Source organism: Rattus rattus, chromosome 2, assembly GCF_011064425.1.
Source record: "Rattus rattus isolate New Zealand chromosome 2, Rrattus_CSIRO_v1, whole genome shotgun sequence".
Classification (NCBI taxonomy): Eukaryota; Metazoa; Chordata; class Mammalia; order Rodentia; family Muridae; genus Rattus; species Rattus rattus.
In genome coordinates, this window is record NC_046155.1 from 224,015,931 (window position 1) to 224,030,146 (window position 14,216).

Here is a 14,216-nt window from a genome sequence, read left to right on the forward strand (position 1 = left end):
GACTGATTCAAGGTTTAGGCAGTGACTCCATCATAATAATCATTATTTGGTAAACTGTGACTTCTACGTGGTCATCTGCCCCTGAGCAGTGGGGACCGTGTTGGTCAGGGAGAGGGATGGAATGGCTGAGGCACTGCTGGTTGTGTCAGGTGAGCGACATTTGATACCTGGATTTAGAAGTGCCAGCCCCCTGTTAGTTTAGTGTCTTTTCCAAAGCTGATAAGTGTCATCTTGTTGTAAGTTCTATTCATGTAAATCTAAATTACTGTATTTCTTTTAGAGTTCTGAACAGTAATAACTTAATTCCATCTTGTAAACAACCAAAAACAGAACAGCATAGTTTGTCATTGAGGAAGTGTGGGGATCGGAGTGTCTTGATGCCAACATGCAGAGGCAGAGTTAGTTGTGGTTTTATGTGAACACTTGGACTGTGACTCCTCACTGGATGGGTCATCTGTCACGTTGACCGTCTCCAAAGCACCAAGAGCCAAGGGCACACGATGTCATCACGCTCTGGGCCTCGTCAAACTGATCTATTTTGAAGATCAGAAAACGCAGCTGAGCCCCAAGTCTTTAGAAACGAAGGCCAACTAATATAACATAAAGGTGGAAATTCTGCTGTGGAGGACAGGTTTGTGGTGACTTGAGTGGATTTCCTAATGTTTTGTTCTCCCTGCGCACCCCAGACCTGAAACCACACACAGTCAAACACTCAGTTCTCCGTCCTCTAGAAACTGTTGAAAACCAAACCCTCGAGCTCTGCGTTGAACAATAGGAGCTCGTGGAAGTCAGATTCCGCCTTCAAGAAGTCCTTGGTTGGAGACAGATTTGTGCTGCTGTCACTTTGCTAAGCACCACCTGTGAGGAGGACCTGGGTACTCCCTGTCTTCCTCGAGGTTGGCTCCTTGACATCCTTCAGAGCACATGTCTAAAAAGCTGCCCGCCTCCCTGGCACTTCCTCTTCCTGTGTTGGGTTCTCTGTATCACCAACATACAGGACAACTGGTTTCCCAGGCTCCTCTCTCTGGAGAAAAGCTGGAGAGCAAAAACTTGCTTTACCACTACCGTCCTGCCTGGGCTAGCAGCTGGGATTTGGTAGACAGTCTTCCTGGCGTATGGATGGGTGGCTGGGTCCAGGCTGAGACACTTTAGAAAAGGATGACTTAAACTTGAGGTTGTACAGTGATAGAGTCACAAGGGTTCGTAAGGAGAAAGGATCCCAAGTCGGCATCATGAAATTTTTCACTTATTACTATGGGATGCATAGATGCACGTGCCATGGTGGAAGTCAAAGGACAGCGTTGTGGAGTTTCTCTCCTTCCTCCTTTAAGTGGGTTCTGGGAATTGAACTCAGGTCGTGGATCTATAGTAAGCATTTTTTTTTTTTGTCTTTGTATTTATGAACATTAGTGTTTCGCCTGCATGTCTGTCTGTGTGAGGGTATCACAATCCCTGGAATGGGAGTTACCCTTGTGAGCTGCCCTGTGGGTGCTGGGAATTGAACCCACGTCCTCTGGAAGAGCAACCAATATTCTGAACCACTGAGCTATCTCTCCAGCTCCGAGTAAACACTTTTACTCGCTGAGCCATGTCACTGGCTCTGCCTACTACATTTTAGTCTTGTCGGAGCATTCTCCTGGATCGATTTCAAAGCTTTCTAATTAGACACGTTGGCAGTATTATAAGTGTGTGCATCTTCGCTGCTGGTCCCGTTTGTGCATGCTGTCTCGGTGCACTGTATAGCTATGATAGCATCCACAGCCTGCATTGTGATGTCATGGCATCCCATCAGTTGAGAGGAGCTCTGATCCCCAACCCCTGACCACATACTCAATGTTATTTGTGTCTTTATGTGTTGACAGGGATTCCTTAATATGCCTGTTTGACCTAGTTAGAGGCAGAAGATGAAGATTCCAGTGCTTTGGAAGTTAGTTGTGAAACTTGTGTTGAAATCTGTAATATACAAACGCGTTCCTGTTGTGCAAATAACAGAACACAGAAGCCAGCGGCCTCTGGATCGATTCTAAATCTGTCTTTCCCCTACTCATTTCTAAAACTGCCTAACTCATTACACTAAACCATAGCCCTTTTCCTTTAAACCGTTTATTTATAGGGGACCCCCTAAACACAGCTTCCTCCTGCGGAGACAGCATTTGTGACACTTAGTTGTGATGTTTTAGAGATGACCTAAACAGACCCTTGGTGTGACTTCAGCTTCCAGAATGTGCACCTGTGTGCAGATGTCATCGAGCAAGGCACCGAGTGGCTCCTGGAAGCCCTCACTGGGCATTGGAGGAGTTCTGCTTACAAGCTGCATGCTTGGCCTGTATTTCTGGATCTGAGCTCACCAAGACCTACTTCCACCTCAGTGTCACCGCAGAACTAAAGAACTAGCCTGAAGTGGCTCTGACTTTTAAACTAGTGATAACCTGTTTGGAAAGACAGAAAGAAGGGAAGGAGGAAGGAAAGTGCAGAGACCCAACTAATGGGAATCACTTTCATTCTTACCATTCAGACAGATGTAGTTACTGTGTGTTTCTTTTTATAAGTAAATAAATAAACTCTATCAACATGCTATTTACAAATCTTTTTGGTTGGTTGGTTTCAGGGGTTTGGGGGGGTTGTTTTAGTTTGTGGGTGTTTTTGTTTAGTGTTATTTTTCTAGGCAGGATTTCTCTGTGTAGCCCTGGCTGTCCTGGAACTTGCTCTGTAAACCAGGGTGGCTGTGAACTCTCTGCCTCTTCAGTGCTGGGGTTAAAGGTGTTTACTACCACGCCCAGCTGCTTGTGCTCGTCTGAGTTTCTGTCGTCCAGGTCGAAGTTGGACTCAAGACAGTCCTGCTTCCTAAGTGTGGACGTTACAAACATGAGCTGTTGCGCCCAGCTTTGTACGTTATTTTTAATAGGTATATTAAATTAAACCTCACTCATCAGTCAGCAAGCCATATCTGGGAAGGGCCACATAGTATGCTTTGCATGTCGTGTGTCCTCGCAAGTGCAGATTGTACAAAAGCAGCAGTAGGTGCACATAAATGACTCTGGGGGCAGCTCCCTTCACACTCGGTTTTCAAAGCCATGCAGTCTCTGGTGTGGGTCCCAGAACACCGCTGGCTCACTTCTACTTTTTCAAACGTTTCCTTTTGTCACAATACACACAGTTTTGCAAAAAGCAGCAGTGTAGCCAAGAGATCCCTTTCACCCTTAACCTGGCTTTCCTACAAGTTTCTGGTTGAACTGCTATCTATATTCCCACCTAGTGTCATCAGTAGAGTGTGGTTTTGGCTCTGTCCTCCACAGGAAGGGACTTGTTCTCCTTCCGCCAACTTCCTTACCCATCAGCCATTCCTTCCACTTGAGAATCTAGTGTTCTCCATCCCTGTCATTTCGGCTTTCGACAGTTGATGTTCTACAAACGGAGTCAATGTAGCACGTAACTTGGCTTTACCTCACCGAGCACTGAGATCCTTTTAGGCTGGTGCATGGATCAATAGTTCTGTCCTATGTGGTGTTCTGAGGAATGGGTACACCTTTTACCCAGTGGAGGGCGTTTTGCTTGTTTTAAAGTGTTCTTCTAAGGTTATAGCAGTCAAATCTTACATTTGAGTCAGCACAGAGTGGCTGCCACGACAGACCTTGAACTTTATGTGTAACTCAGTCATTAAGGCAGATACCCTCTTCATTCCTCATAGACAAGCTTCCAGCTCGAATGTCATTCAGAGTGGAGCGGTTCCCTCCATATCCAAGCTTTGAATCAGATCATATCTGTTATTTTTAATTCTTTGAGTTCATTAAAATTCACTTATTTAAACCAAAGATCTTCTGGCGGTTTGCAGATTAGCAGGGGCACCATAAAAGCCTACAGTTGAAACATTTGTCTTAATCCTTGTAGAGACAGAGAGTTGGTTCAAATCTCAGGGCTACCCCATGTAATCTGTGGACTGTGAGAAGTCACTTAGTCTTCAACCTCCATTTTCCCTGTTGAAATGACACCAGCCCTGTCTTGCAAGGTTACCGTGAAAAGCCCATGAAATAACCTACAAAAGACATCAAGAGAAAAGGAGAGAACCAAATAAATATGATTATAACATAAATAACACCATCACCTTCAGTACTGTTGGAGAGAAATGACAGTTTTAAAATTGAATAGTATTTATTAACAAGACCATGGGGAGTGGCAGCGGGGGGGACGGAACTGCAGAGAATCTTATTTTTAAGACACGGTTTTGCTGACAGCCGGACAGGAGGGAGAGTATTTCTGCGGGCTGAGGTGGAATGACCTATGCTGAGAACACAACACCAATTAACAGACCTGTGAAGAGATCGTTTAAATCAACAACGGCTGTACAGCCCGCCATCTGCTTCCTGTTAAGCAGACCTCCCCCTTTTTTTCCGCACGGTTCCCCTGTTGGCTTCCATGGCCCTGTGTTCTGCTTCTCCTGGCTTATCACCATCATTTTCTTGGCCTTAAGTGGAAATTTCCCCAAGGATCCTCTCTCCACTGTTTTTTCCACGACTTCTTCCCTGGCGGTGTTCTGCTTTACCTCATCCCCCAGAACCTACATCTGCGTCCCTCACCCCGGCCTCCCTCATCTCCATCCTGCTGGCTGGACAACTCTGTGGAACTCAGGATTTCCAAGCGTGGGGTCATTTTTCTTCCTAAGATGGGTTGTTTTCCAACTCCCTCGTCCTAGCCACAGCCCCACAGTCTCCTCAGACCTCCTGCCTGTAAACTTCACATTGTCCCCAAACATTCAGGTTTCTCTCTCTTCCCCATCCTCAGCCCCAAAACTCGAGTCACCTTGGAGAATCTGCAATACATTCTCTCCATCCTTGTTTAAGTCTCCATCGCATTGACAGACGCCCGTCTATCGTCATATATGTCCTGTGAGTCCTCCACAGGTCTGTGCGGGGTCCCTTGAGGACTTGCGTGTCTCTGTGGCCCCTTTTGTTTGCAGACTAAAAGCCATATTTTCATTCCAGAATGAAACCCCTAGGTTTAGACTTAAAACTGAAAAAGAATGAATAAATCTTTATATACACAAATTCCCACAAAGCAAAAAGAAGTGCTAAAATGGGAGCGCTTAGACATCCATAATGTTTTGGTTTTCTCTAACTTCTTTTTTTTTTTTTTTGTCTTCAAACTTAGTAACACATCTTCCTATTTGCTGCCATTTTTCTATGTTAGAGATATGAATGAGTGAGTGCTTTTCAGTATATGTAATTATTGCTTGCAAGACTTTTAGTCCTGTGGTAGAAATTCGATTTTTATTAGACTTATATCTTCAAGCAACACTTAATTTTTCCTCATTTTTAAAGCGTGTGGCTGCATGTGTGAGCACATGTGCGCAAACACACACACACACACACGCACACACACACACACACACACACACACACACTTGTGCATGCATGTGTTGGAGAGGCCAGATGTTGATGTCAGGTGTCTTAATTGTTCTTCATGTCATTTTTTTGACACAGGCCCTCTCACTTGAAGCTGGATCTCACTGATGGTCCAGGGTAGCTGGCCAGTGAGAGCCCAGGTTCTACCTAACTCCCCTCCAGTGTTGGGGTTGCATGTGTAGGTAGACCACCATGCCAGCATTTATCTAAGTGCTGGGAATCCACACTCAGGTGTTCATCCTTGTACAGCAAGCAACATCACCCACTGAGCCACCTCTCCAACCCCTTATAGAGCAGCTTCCTTTGTCTAGAGAAGACATGGACCAGTTTTCCTTGCAACATCACTGACAGTCTATCTTCAGCCTAAGCAGAATCCCGAAGACGTTTCCATCAGATAATTTGTGACTGTACGCTAATATATTAACTCCGTCTTTATGTCTAATGCATAGCTCTCAGCACCTCATTTTCCTACTAAAGCAAACAATTACACTCTGCTCGCCTCGAGCTTGTGCCGTTTACTTGTTTGGTTAGGTGAGATGTTTACATTAAAAGAGAACTTGTGGGATTACAGAGGAGGAGGAGGAGGGGAAGGGGAGGGGGGAGGAGGAAGCAGGTGGTGGGGATGGACAACTGTGATGCTGTCAGGAGACTGAGGTCACCTGCAGTCACTCGTCTCTCCTCAGCCAAGCAGTTCCATGAAACTTAACATAATGTGCTCTTGAATCTCCTGCAGATGGCAATCAGAAGTTATTTCCCTGTGAAGTCTGTGGGAGATGCTTTGCAACAGATGTTCTGGTAAACATAAAGACGTTTTGTAGATGTGTTTCGTTGGAATTAAATGAACTGTCAAGTCAGTGAGGAGGCAACGGTGCCAAGATTAAAGACAGATGTGGAGGGGGTTGGGAAGAGAGGTCCGGAGCCTATGGCCTGCCAGGCCAGGAGGACACTGAGGCAGGCTGATAATGCCACATTCTAAAGCGACCCTATTAACCGTGCTCTCCCTGAAAGCATGCCAGATGGAACGGTCTTGGCACAGGCAATTATCCCTTGAGAGATTTTGGCTCTTCCGCCTTTTCTTTAAGCATCAAAAATTCAAATTTCAAGGCCAAAACACCAGGGAAATTAGCTGGTCGAGAGGAATGAGCATTGAATGTCAGGCATCTGGAAACTTGGCTCGTAGCTGCAAATTTGTCACTAATTCTGACAAGTCCTGTAACCTTTCTGTTTTCTGCCTTGCCACATACACGGATCTCTGGTTTCAAGGAGGTTTTAGACCACTCGAACATATAATGCATGGATACAAGCCTGCTCCAAGACCTAATTTTCCAGATGCAAACTAACTGCATGTCAGGTTCCCAGGCTTTAAGGTTGAATAAAAATTTGGATTATTTCAAGCATGACGGATGGGAGGGGGTCCAAACAGATGGTACAACACTGCAAAGAGGTGACCAAGAAAGATGAATTTTTAAAAAGAAAGTCTTAATATGATAATGGTATCGTGGGAATGATATGAAGTTTTAAAAGGTAAGGGACCTCCAAAGTGAGGTTGTAGATATTGTTTTTCTGGGAAATTTTAGAAACCATCTGTTCCTCCGGATAACCTATGCGTTAGAGCTGCTGACACCGGTGGAGCTCTCCCAGGCCTGTTGCAGCCCAGCGTCTACCAGTATCTTCCAGTGCACTGTTACCTTTGCCAGCTAGGAGCTGCACCCCAAAGAGCTATTGAGACCTAGGTGTGGCCCTTGGCTAGGGATCAGTAAATGTCAAGTGTACATTGCTTACTCCCGAGTCTCACGCTTAAGCCTGTCTGTAGGCTGTACAGAGCGCTTGATCAGGAGATCTGATAACCTCTCCTGTAGTTCAACATGATGACTTGCAGGAGGGCAGATTTTTGACAGAAGCTGCATTTGGGGGATTGAAGGAAAGCAACTTTGCAAGTGCTGTTGTTGTGGAAGAGGGCAAAGGTGTGGACTGTGTCCTAAAGACACAGAAAGCAACGGCATTCGTTTGCATTCTTTCTCTGTGGTGAACTGAGCACACTGACCAAAAGCAATTCGAGGAAGAAAAGGTTTTCTTTGGCTTGTGGTTCCAGACAGATAGAGCCCATCCCGGCCAAAAGTAGGGAAGGCATAGCAACCGGAGCGGGAAGGTGGTAATCACCGTTTTTCAACACAGAGGAAGCAGACTAAATGAACAGGAAACGGTCTTGGTAATAGACTTTCCGCAAGGCCCTACCTCCTAATGTTTCCGTGGCATCCTCACATGATGCCCCCAAATGAGGGTCAAGTATTCAAATACATAGTCTATAGGGACATTTCTTACTCAAAGGACCATGCCATGACTTGACGAAGGGGATACCAAGCCAACCTCTATGTGGTTTTCTTTTTTCTTTTTCTTTTTTTCCTGTTAGAAATGCTGAGTATTTTAGAGATTGCTGGCTGGGATAAAGAACTTAAAGCCTAAGTATTAGAGTTTGAGGTGTTAAATCAAATTTAAAGTAAAGCTTTCTAGCTAATGTGTTCACTTTCTGCCTATTACAGAGTACCTGAGACAGTCACGTTATAAACCGAAAAGATTCCTTTTGTCTCCGTTTCAGAGGTGCCATTTCACGAGCAGTTAGCCCGATTGCTTGGGTCCTGTGGTTGTCACAATAAAAAAACCTAAAGGAGGCAAAACTTTTCCATTCATGGGCAGTCAGCAGGAGAAAACTAGAAGAAAGGGGCCTCGTACCACAGTCCCTAGACAGGGTACACCACTGGTGACCAAAAATCCTCCCAGTGAGAACGCATCTATTTGGCTGTTCCGTTTTTGAGACGGGGTTTCTTTATGTATCCCAGCATGCCTTGTACTCACAATGCTGCCCCCTGTGTTTCCCTAGTAAGAGAGACCTCCGGCACCATTTCCAGTTTAGACCCCACCTCTGAAAGGTTCCACGTGTATAGAAACCGGTAAAGCAGCTTTTGTCTTTCCCTAAATACAGTTTTGAGCTGTCTGACACGGCTGGGGAGAGCTGACAGATTCGCTCCATGGATTTGCCCCGCTGTGGTCTCGAGTCGGAGAATAGACTAGGTTCTGAAGCGAGTGGCTAGTCAGTGTCCGGGGGGGCCAAGTGTGCAGTCATTAAAACCCGCTGATCATACATTTTCCAAATCAAATCCCTTACCCTTTCTTGTCTAGGAAAGACATGGACCGATATGCATAAAACTATTCAACAAAAAACGCAAACCCTTCAACTCCTTAAAGCAGAGATTACAGGGCACGGACATCCCCACTGTGAGCAAAGCTCCTCAATCCAAGGTATGCCAGAAATTCCCTTACTTCTCGTTATGTGAGTACATCTAAGCTGGCTTCTTGGCTCGCCGTTTTCATTCTTGCTTGATAAGGCAGTATAATGGCATTTCGGTATAATCCACCTTTACTGTTTTCTGCATAATCTTACTTGGATTTCCAAATATATTGTAGATACTTTCCAGATGTAGTGAAAAGAATCCTGTTTACATTTTCATTAGAATGCCTTTCGGTCTAGAAAGGGCCTGGGAAGTAAGTTATTTTTTTCCCCTCCTCTCTGAGATAAGGTTTCACTAAGACAGCTAAGGTTGGCCGTGAGCTGACTACGTAGCCCAACTAGCTTGAAGTTCGTGATCCTCCTGCCTCAACTTCCTCAGTAGGGAGGTTGCAAGCGTGCACCCAAATTAGTAAGAAACTTACCGCTGGGACCAGCAAGATACCTGCTACCTTGAGTCAGGGAACTTCACGGTGGAAGGAAAGAACCCTCCAATCAGAAGGTTGCCTTCTGATATTCCATGTGTGTTGAGGTGTATACATAGCCACAGCCACAAATAAATCAGTAAAAATGTAATTTTCAAACAAAATTTTAAGAAAGCCACCTTTAATCTTGCATCTGTCTTTCTCTGAAGTTTTATGGTCTCATTATTTCTCTGATTTCTCCTCCTCCTCCTCTTCCTCCTCCTCCTCCTCTTCCTCCTCCTCCTCTTCTTCTTTTTCTCCTCCTCCTCCTCTTCTTCTTTTCTTTTTCTCCTCCTCCTCCTTCTCTTCTTCTTCTTCTTTTTCTCCTCCTCCTCCTCCTCTTCTTCTTTTTCACTCTTGTAACTCGTGAATGTTGTTGCTGAGGACAATTTTTTTCTTTCTTTACAAATTACACATTCCCACTTGCTATAAATTCAAAACCTAGCTATTCAAAACAACACCGCCAAAACCCACAGTTGATCCATATGTAGTCGAGGGTAGAGATGTTGCTTCGGCTTTGTTTTCCACAGGCTCAGCCCATGAGGAAATCTAACTGGAGACAGCAGCATGAGGATTTCATCAATGCAATCAGATTGGCCAAACAGTGCACTCTAGCCTTGAAAGAGGGCCAGCCTCTCCCACCCCCACCTCCTCCAACCATCAACCCAGGTACGCATCGGACACTTGGGCTGCTTTCGGACTTTTAGTGACAGTGACAGTGAATGGCAGTAACAGTGAAATCCAAGTAAACCTATCCGTTATGCAAGCGAATACGTATAGCATTCTTTACCTCTTTCTTCTAGAGCTTCCACAGAGCATGTATGTCCCTCCTGTCTGCTCCCCACCCCCACCATGAGACATCAGTACGTACCTAAAGGACACCTCATTCACACTATGACTGAGGAACTAAATTGCACACAGTTCTACACTGGTTCAGACGTCCGCAACCTACAGGTCCTTGTTAGTCTCATAAAGCAAAGCATTCCAAGTTGTGTGTGCGTGAGTGTTAGTTATACTAACACACACACACACACACACACACACACACACACACACAAAGATCAGAGGACAACTTTTAGAAGTCATTTCTTTCTCTCTACTCTTGTGGGTCCTGGAGATCAAACCAGGTTGCCAGGCTTGGAGACAGGCACCTTTACCCACTGAGCCATCTTGACGACCCTGAAAAGAAGTCTTTGAAAGTGAAGTTTTAGATACTTCGAGCAATACTTTTTCCTTGACTGTCTCAGTAATTCATCTCTTAAGCGAAACACAGACTCATGTTTTCCAGTTTACTTGAAGCATGTTTTTTAAGGTTCCCCTCACATCCCAACCCAGCCAGAATCCAGAATCTAGTCAGACACATGACAGACGTACATCAGCGGTTCTCAACCTGTGGGTCATGGCCCTTGGGGGGTAGCATAGCAGACAGTTGCACTACCATTCAAAACAGTAGCAAAATTACAGTTATGAAGTAGGAATAAAAATAATTATATGGTTGGGAGGGGAGGGTCACCCCATTAGGAAGGCTGAGAACCATTGACATATATGATTGGTTAAAAATATTATCATGAAACCCAACACTTTGTATAATAAACATACAACAACAATAGAAACAAACAAAGAAACAAATACTTTAAAGGGTCATCCATCCCTTCTTGAGCAGCATCAGTAGTCTTACTAAAAGTGACTTAGGGCCCTACAAAGTGGTTCAGTGGGGAAAGGTGCTTGTCACTAAATTTGACAACCTTTGTTTCCTCTCTAGGACTCATGTAGTAGAAGAAGACTCTCATGTGCTCCCCCATACACACACACACACACACACACACACACACACACATACACACACACACACACACACACATACACATACATACACACATACACACACATACACACACACACACACACACACATACACACACACACACACACACACACACACACACACATACACACACACACACACATACACACACACACATACACACACACACACACACACACACACACACACACACACACACACACACACATACACACAAACACACACACATACACACACACACACACACACACACACACACACACACACACACACACATACCCATACACATCACACTCACACATACACACACACATACACATACACACACACATACACACACACACACACACACACACACTGAAATCCAATAACTGCACACTCGAAAGCTTAGTCCCTCTATTCTCCCCTACTCATCTGTGTCTGTCCTTACCAGCTCATCTGCTCTGACTACCACAGCCTTAAAGTAAGTTTTGAAACCAAAAACTGTGAAGGCTCTGGACAGAGGGCTGCTTTGGTGGCGTGGGGGTCCTCTGCCATTCCCAGGGAGCTTTAGGAGTCTTTTGTTATTGTCGTTCGTTTCTTCTACATCTACAAAAATGTCACTCTGAGCACTGGAGAGACAGCTCATCAGATAAGAGTACGTCTTGTCCTCGCAAAGGACCCAGGTTCAGTATCCAGCACCTACATGGTAGCTCACAACCCTCTCTAACTGTAATTCCAGATACTTCTTCTAACCTCCTCCGGCTCCTGCATCCACATGGTGCACATGCAGACAAAGCAGGCTGCCGTTGTTACTTTTCCATGGCTGCAATAAGACAAGACCAAGGCAATCTAGAGAAGAGTTTATTGGTGCTTACAGTTTCAGAGTTAGAGTCCAAGACCATCAAGACAGGGATAGAGAAGGGCGGTGGTAATTAAGCAGGCACGGCACTGGGATGATAGCTGAGAGCTTACATCTTAGCCTACATGAGGCAAAGAAAGTTAATTTAGAACAGCATGAGCTTTTGAAAGTTCACAGCCCACCCCCAGTGACACACCTCCTCTAACAGGGCCATATCTCCTAATCCTTCCCAAACAGTTCCATCAACAGGAAACCATGTATTCAAATATCTGGGCCATTCTTATTCAAACCAATACACACACACACACACACACACACACACACACACACACACACACACACAAATGGCTTTATATTTATCCCCATTTTCTTTCATTCCTTTTACCGTTTCTCTATGTATAAATCTTTTGCTTTCTCATTTAAATTTATTCATGTTTTTATCCTTTCTGACTGCATAGAAAAATGGATGTTTTAGCTTTATTCATTATTCATTGTTTGCACATAAAAATGCAGCTTAGTTTTGGTATATCAAGTATATACATTGTAATTTTGCTGGATTTATTCATTAGCTCAAGCAGGGCTTCTGTGGAATCATTAGCATTCTGTATATATGTCATCTGTAAACAGACAGATAATGCTGCTCTCTTCTCTCTGCTTGTATGTCTTTTATTTCCCTTGTATGCCTAAATCCTGTCTAGTACTTTCAGTACTATTTAAATATAGAAAGCAAAAGTGGATCGTTTTTATCTTGTCTCTATTGAGTATAGTGCCACCGCTGTGTTTTTATGTCACTGTTTCAAGCAAAAAGAATGTCGTTCTTGGTAGGATTTCGACAAGTGAAGCGAGATGTAGGAAACAATGGCACGAAGTTGAATGAGGAGAATGGATATGTGTTTCAGGTTTTTATACAAGAATAGATGTGATATCAGGTGAAAACACATTAGAGGTTGCTATAGGACCATTCAAAAATATTGAGGCATACCTTGTACCTTAGGGTTTCCATTGCTGTGAAGAGACACCATGACCAAACCAACCCTTATACATAAAACATTTAGTTGAGGCCAGCTTGTAGTTTCAGAGATCCAACCCATTTTCATCATGGTGGGAAACATGGCAGTGTGCAGGTAGATATGGTGCTGCAGAGTTGATCTGAAGGCAGTCAGAAGGGGACCCTGTCTTCTGCAGGCAGCTAGGAAGAGGCTTTCTTCCACCCTGAGTAAGCTTGAGCATAGTACCTCAAAGCCCATCCCTACAATGATGTGCTTACTGCAATAATGCCACACCCACTCCAACAAGGCCACACCCACTCCAACAAGGCCACACCCACTCCAACAAGGCCACACCCACTCCAACAAGGCCACACCCACTCCAACAAGGCCACATGTACTAATAGTGCCACTTCCCCTGGGCCAAGCATATTCAAACCACCGCACCTAATCAGACTATGTCAGGCATGAAAAAGTGGAGTAGAGAAACATAACAAGATCCAGGTTGAACAACTGCAAATAAATGGCCCACTACTACTCCGGATGAAAGACAGACACTGTCAAGCCGGGTAATAAAGCGCGAGGGCCAACAGTATGCTTTTCTTAAGAACCGTATTTTAAGGACAAAAACTAAAATCATGGGGGGAAATGTAAGCCATTATCATAGAACTAGCATATCCACTTAAGATCAGGCAAAGCAAACTTCAGGGCAAGTGTTAACAGGGACTGTGACTCAAAAGACACACTCATTAAGAAGACCTGCGTGCATGTACTTAGTACTCCCAAGAATGTGAAACAAAACCTGGCTAATTGGAAGGAGATAAATTCGCACTCCTCTTATATTCAGACACTGTGTCGTTCCTACCAAACGAATAGACTGACCCACAGGAAAATCCGTAGAGCTCAGGAAACCTAAGCAGCAGAGTCATCCGATCTGACCTCCCTGACACTGATAACTTCCGGAGGACACACAAGCTTTCAAGTACACAAGGAGCACTGCACTCACAGAAGTGCTGTTGGCTTCAGGAATCCTGAAAGGATTGAGATCATACGCAATATATTTTCCTTCTGGCCACAATAAAATTAAATTAGAAATTAATGAAAAAAATATACCTGGAAAATGTCCAGGTATTTGGAAATAGCAAATGATTTCTAAATAGCCCGTGGTCTAAGAACAAATTGCACATCGAATTTCAAAACATTTTAAAGGGACGGTCACGGAAACATCCAACTTACAGGGGCTCTGCTTAATCTGGTGATAAAGTTTTTGCCTTTAGAGCTAAAATAAGAGCAAAGTTAGCCCAAATTAAATACAAGGAACAATTTAAAATGCAGTTATTATAATAAGATATTTTAAAAGTATCTGATCATCTCAAAAGAGTAAAGCTGATTAACATGATCAACCCTGAACATGTTTT

At 44.2% G+C, this 14,216-nt stretch overlaps 1 protein-coding gene across 1 annotated transcript in view; it reads left to right on the forward strand.

Moving 5' to 3' along the window:
• The first annotated feature begins 120 nt into the window (after window positions 1-120).
• Zc2hc1b (zinc finger C2HC-type containing 1B) overlaps window positions 121-14,216 on the forward strand; it is a 26,818-nt gene continuing 12,722 nt past the window's right edge. The window contains exons 1-4 of the mRNA XM_032894974.1: window positions 121-149; window positions 6,133-6,194; window positions 8,577-8,696; window positions 9,677-9,815. Of these exons, the coding sequence (XP_032750865.1) occupies window positions 122-149; window positions 6,133-6,194; window positions 8,577-8,696; window positions 9,677-9,815 (349 nt within the window). The 5' untranslated portion in view covers window position 121. The remainder of the gene's footprint in view (window positions 150-6,132; window positions 6,195-8,576; window positions 8,697-9,676; window positions 9,816-14,216) is intronic.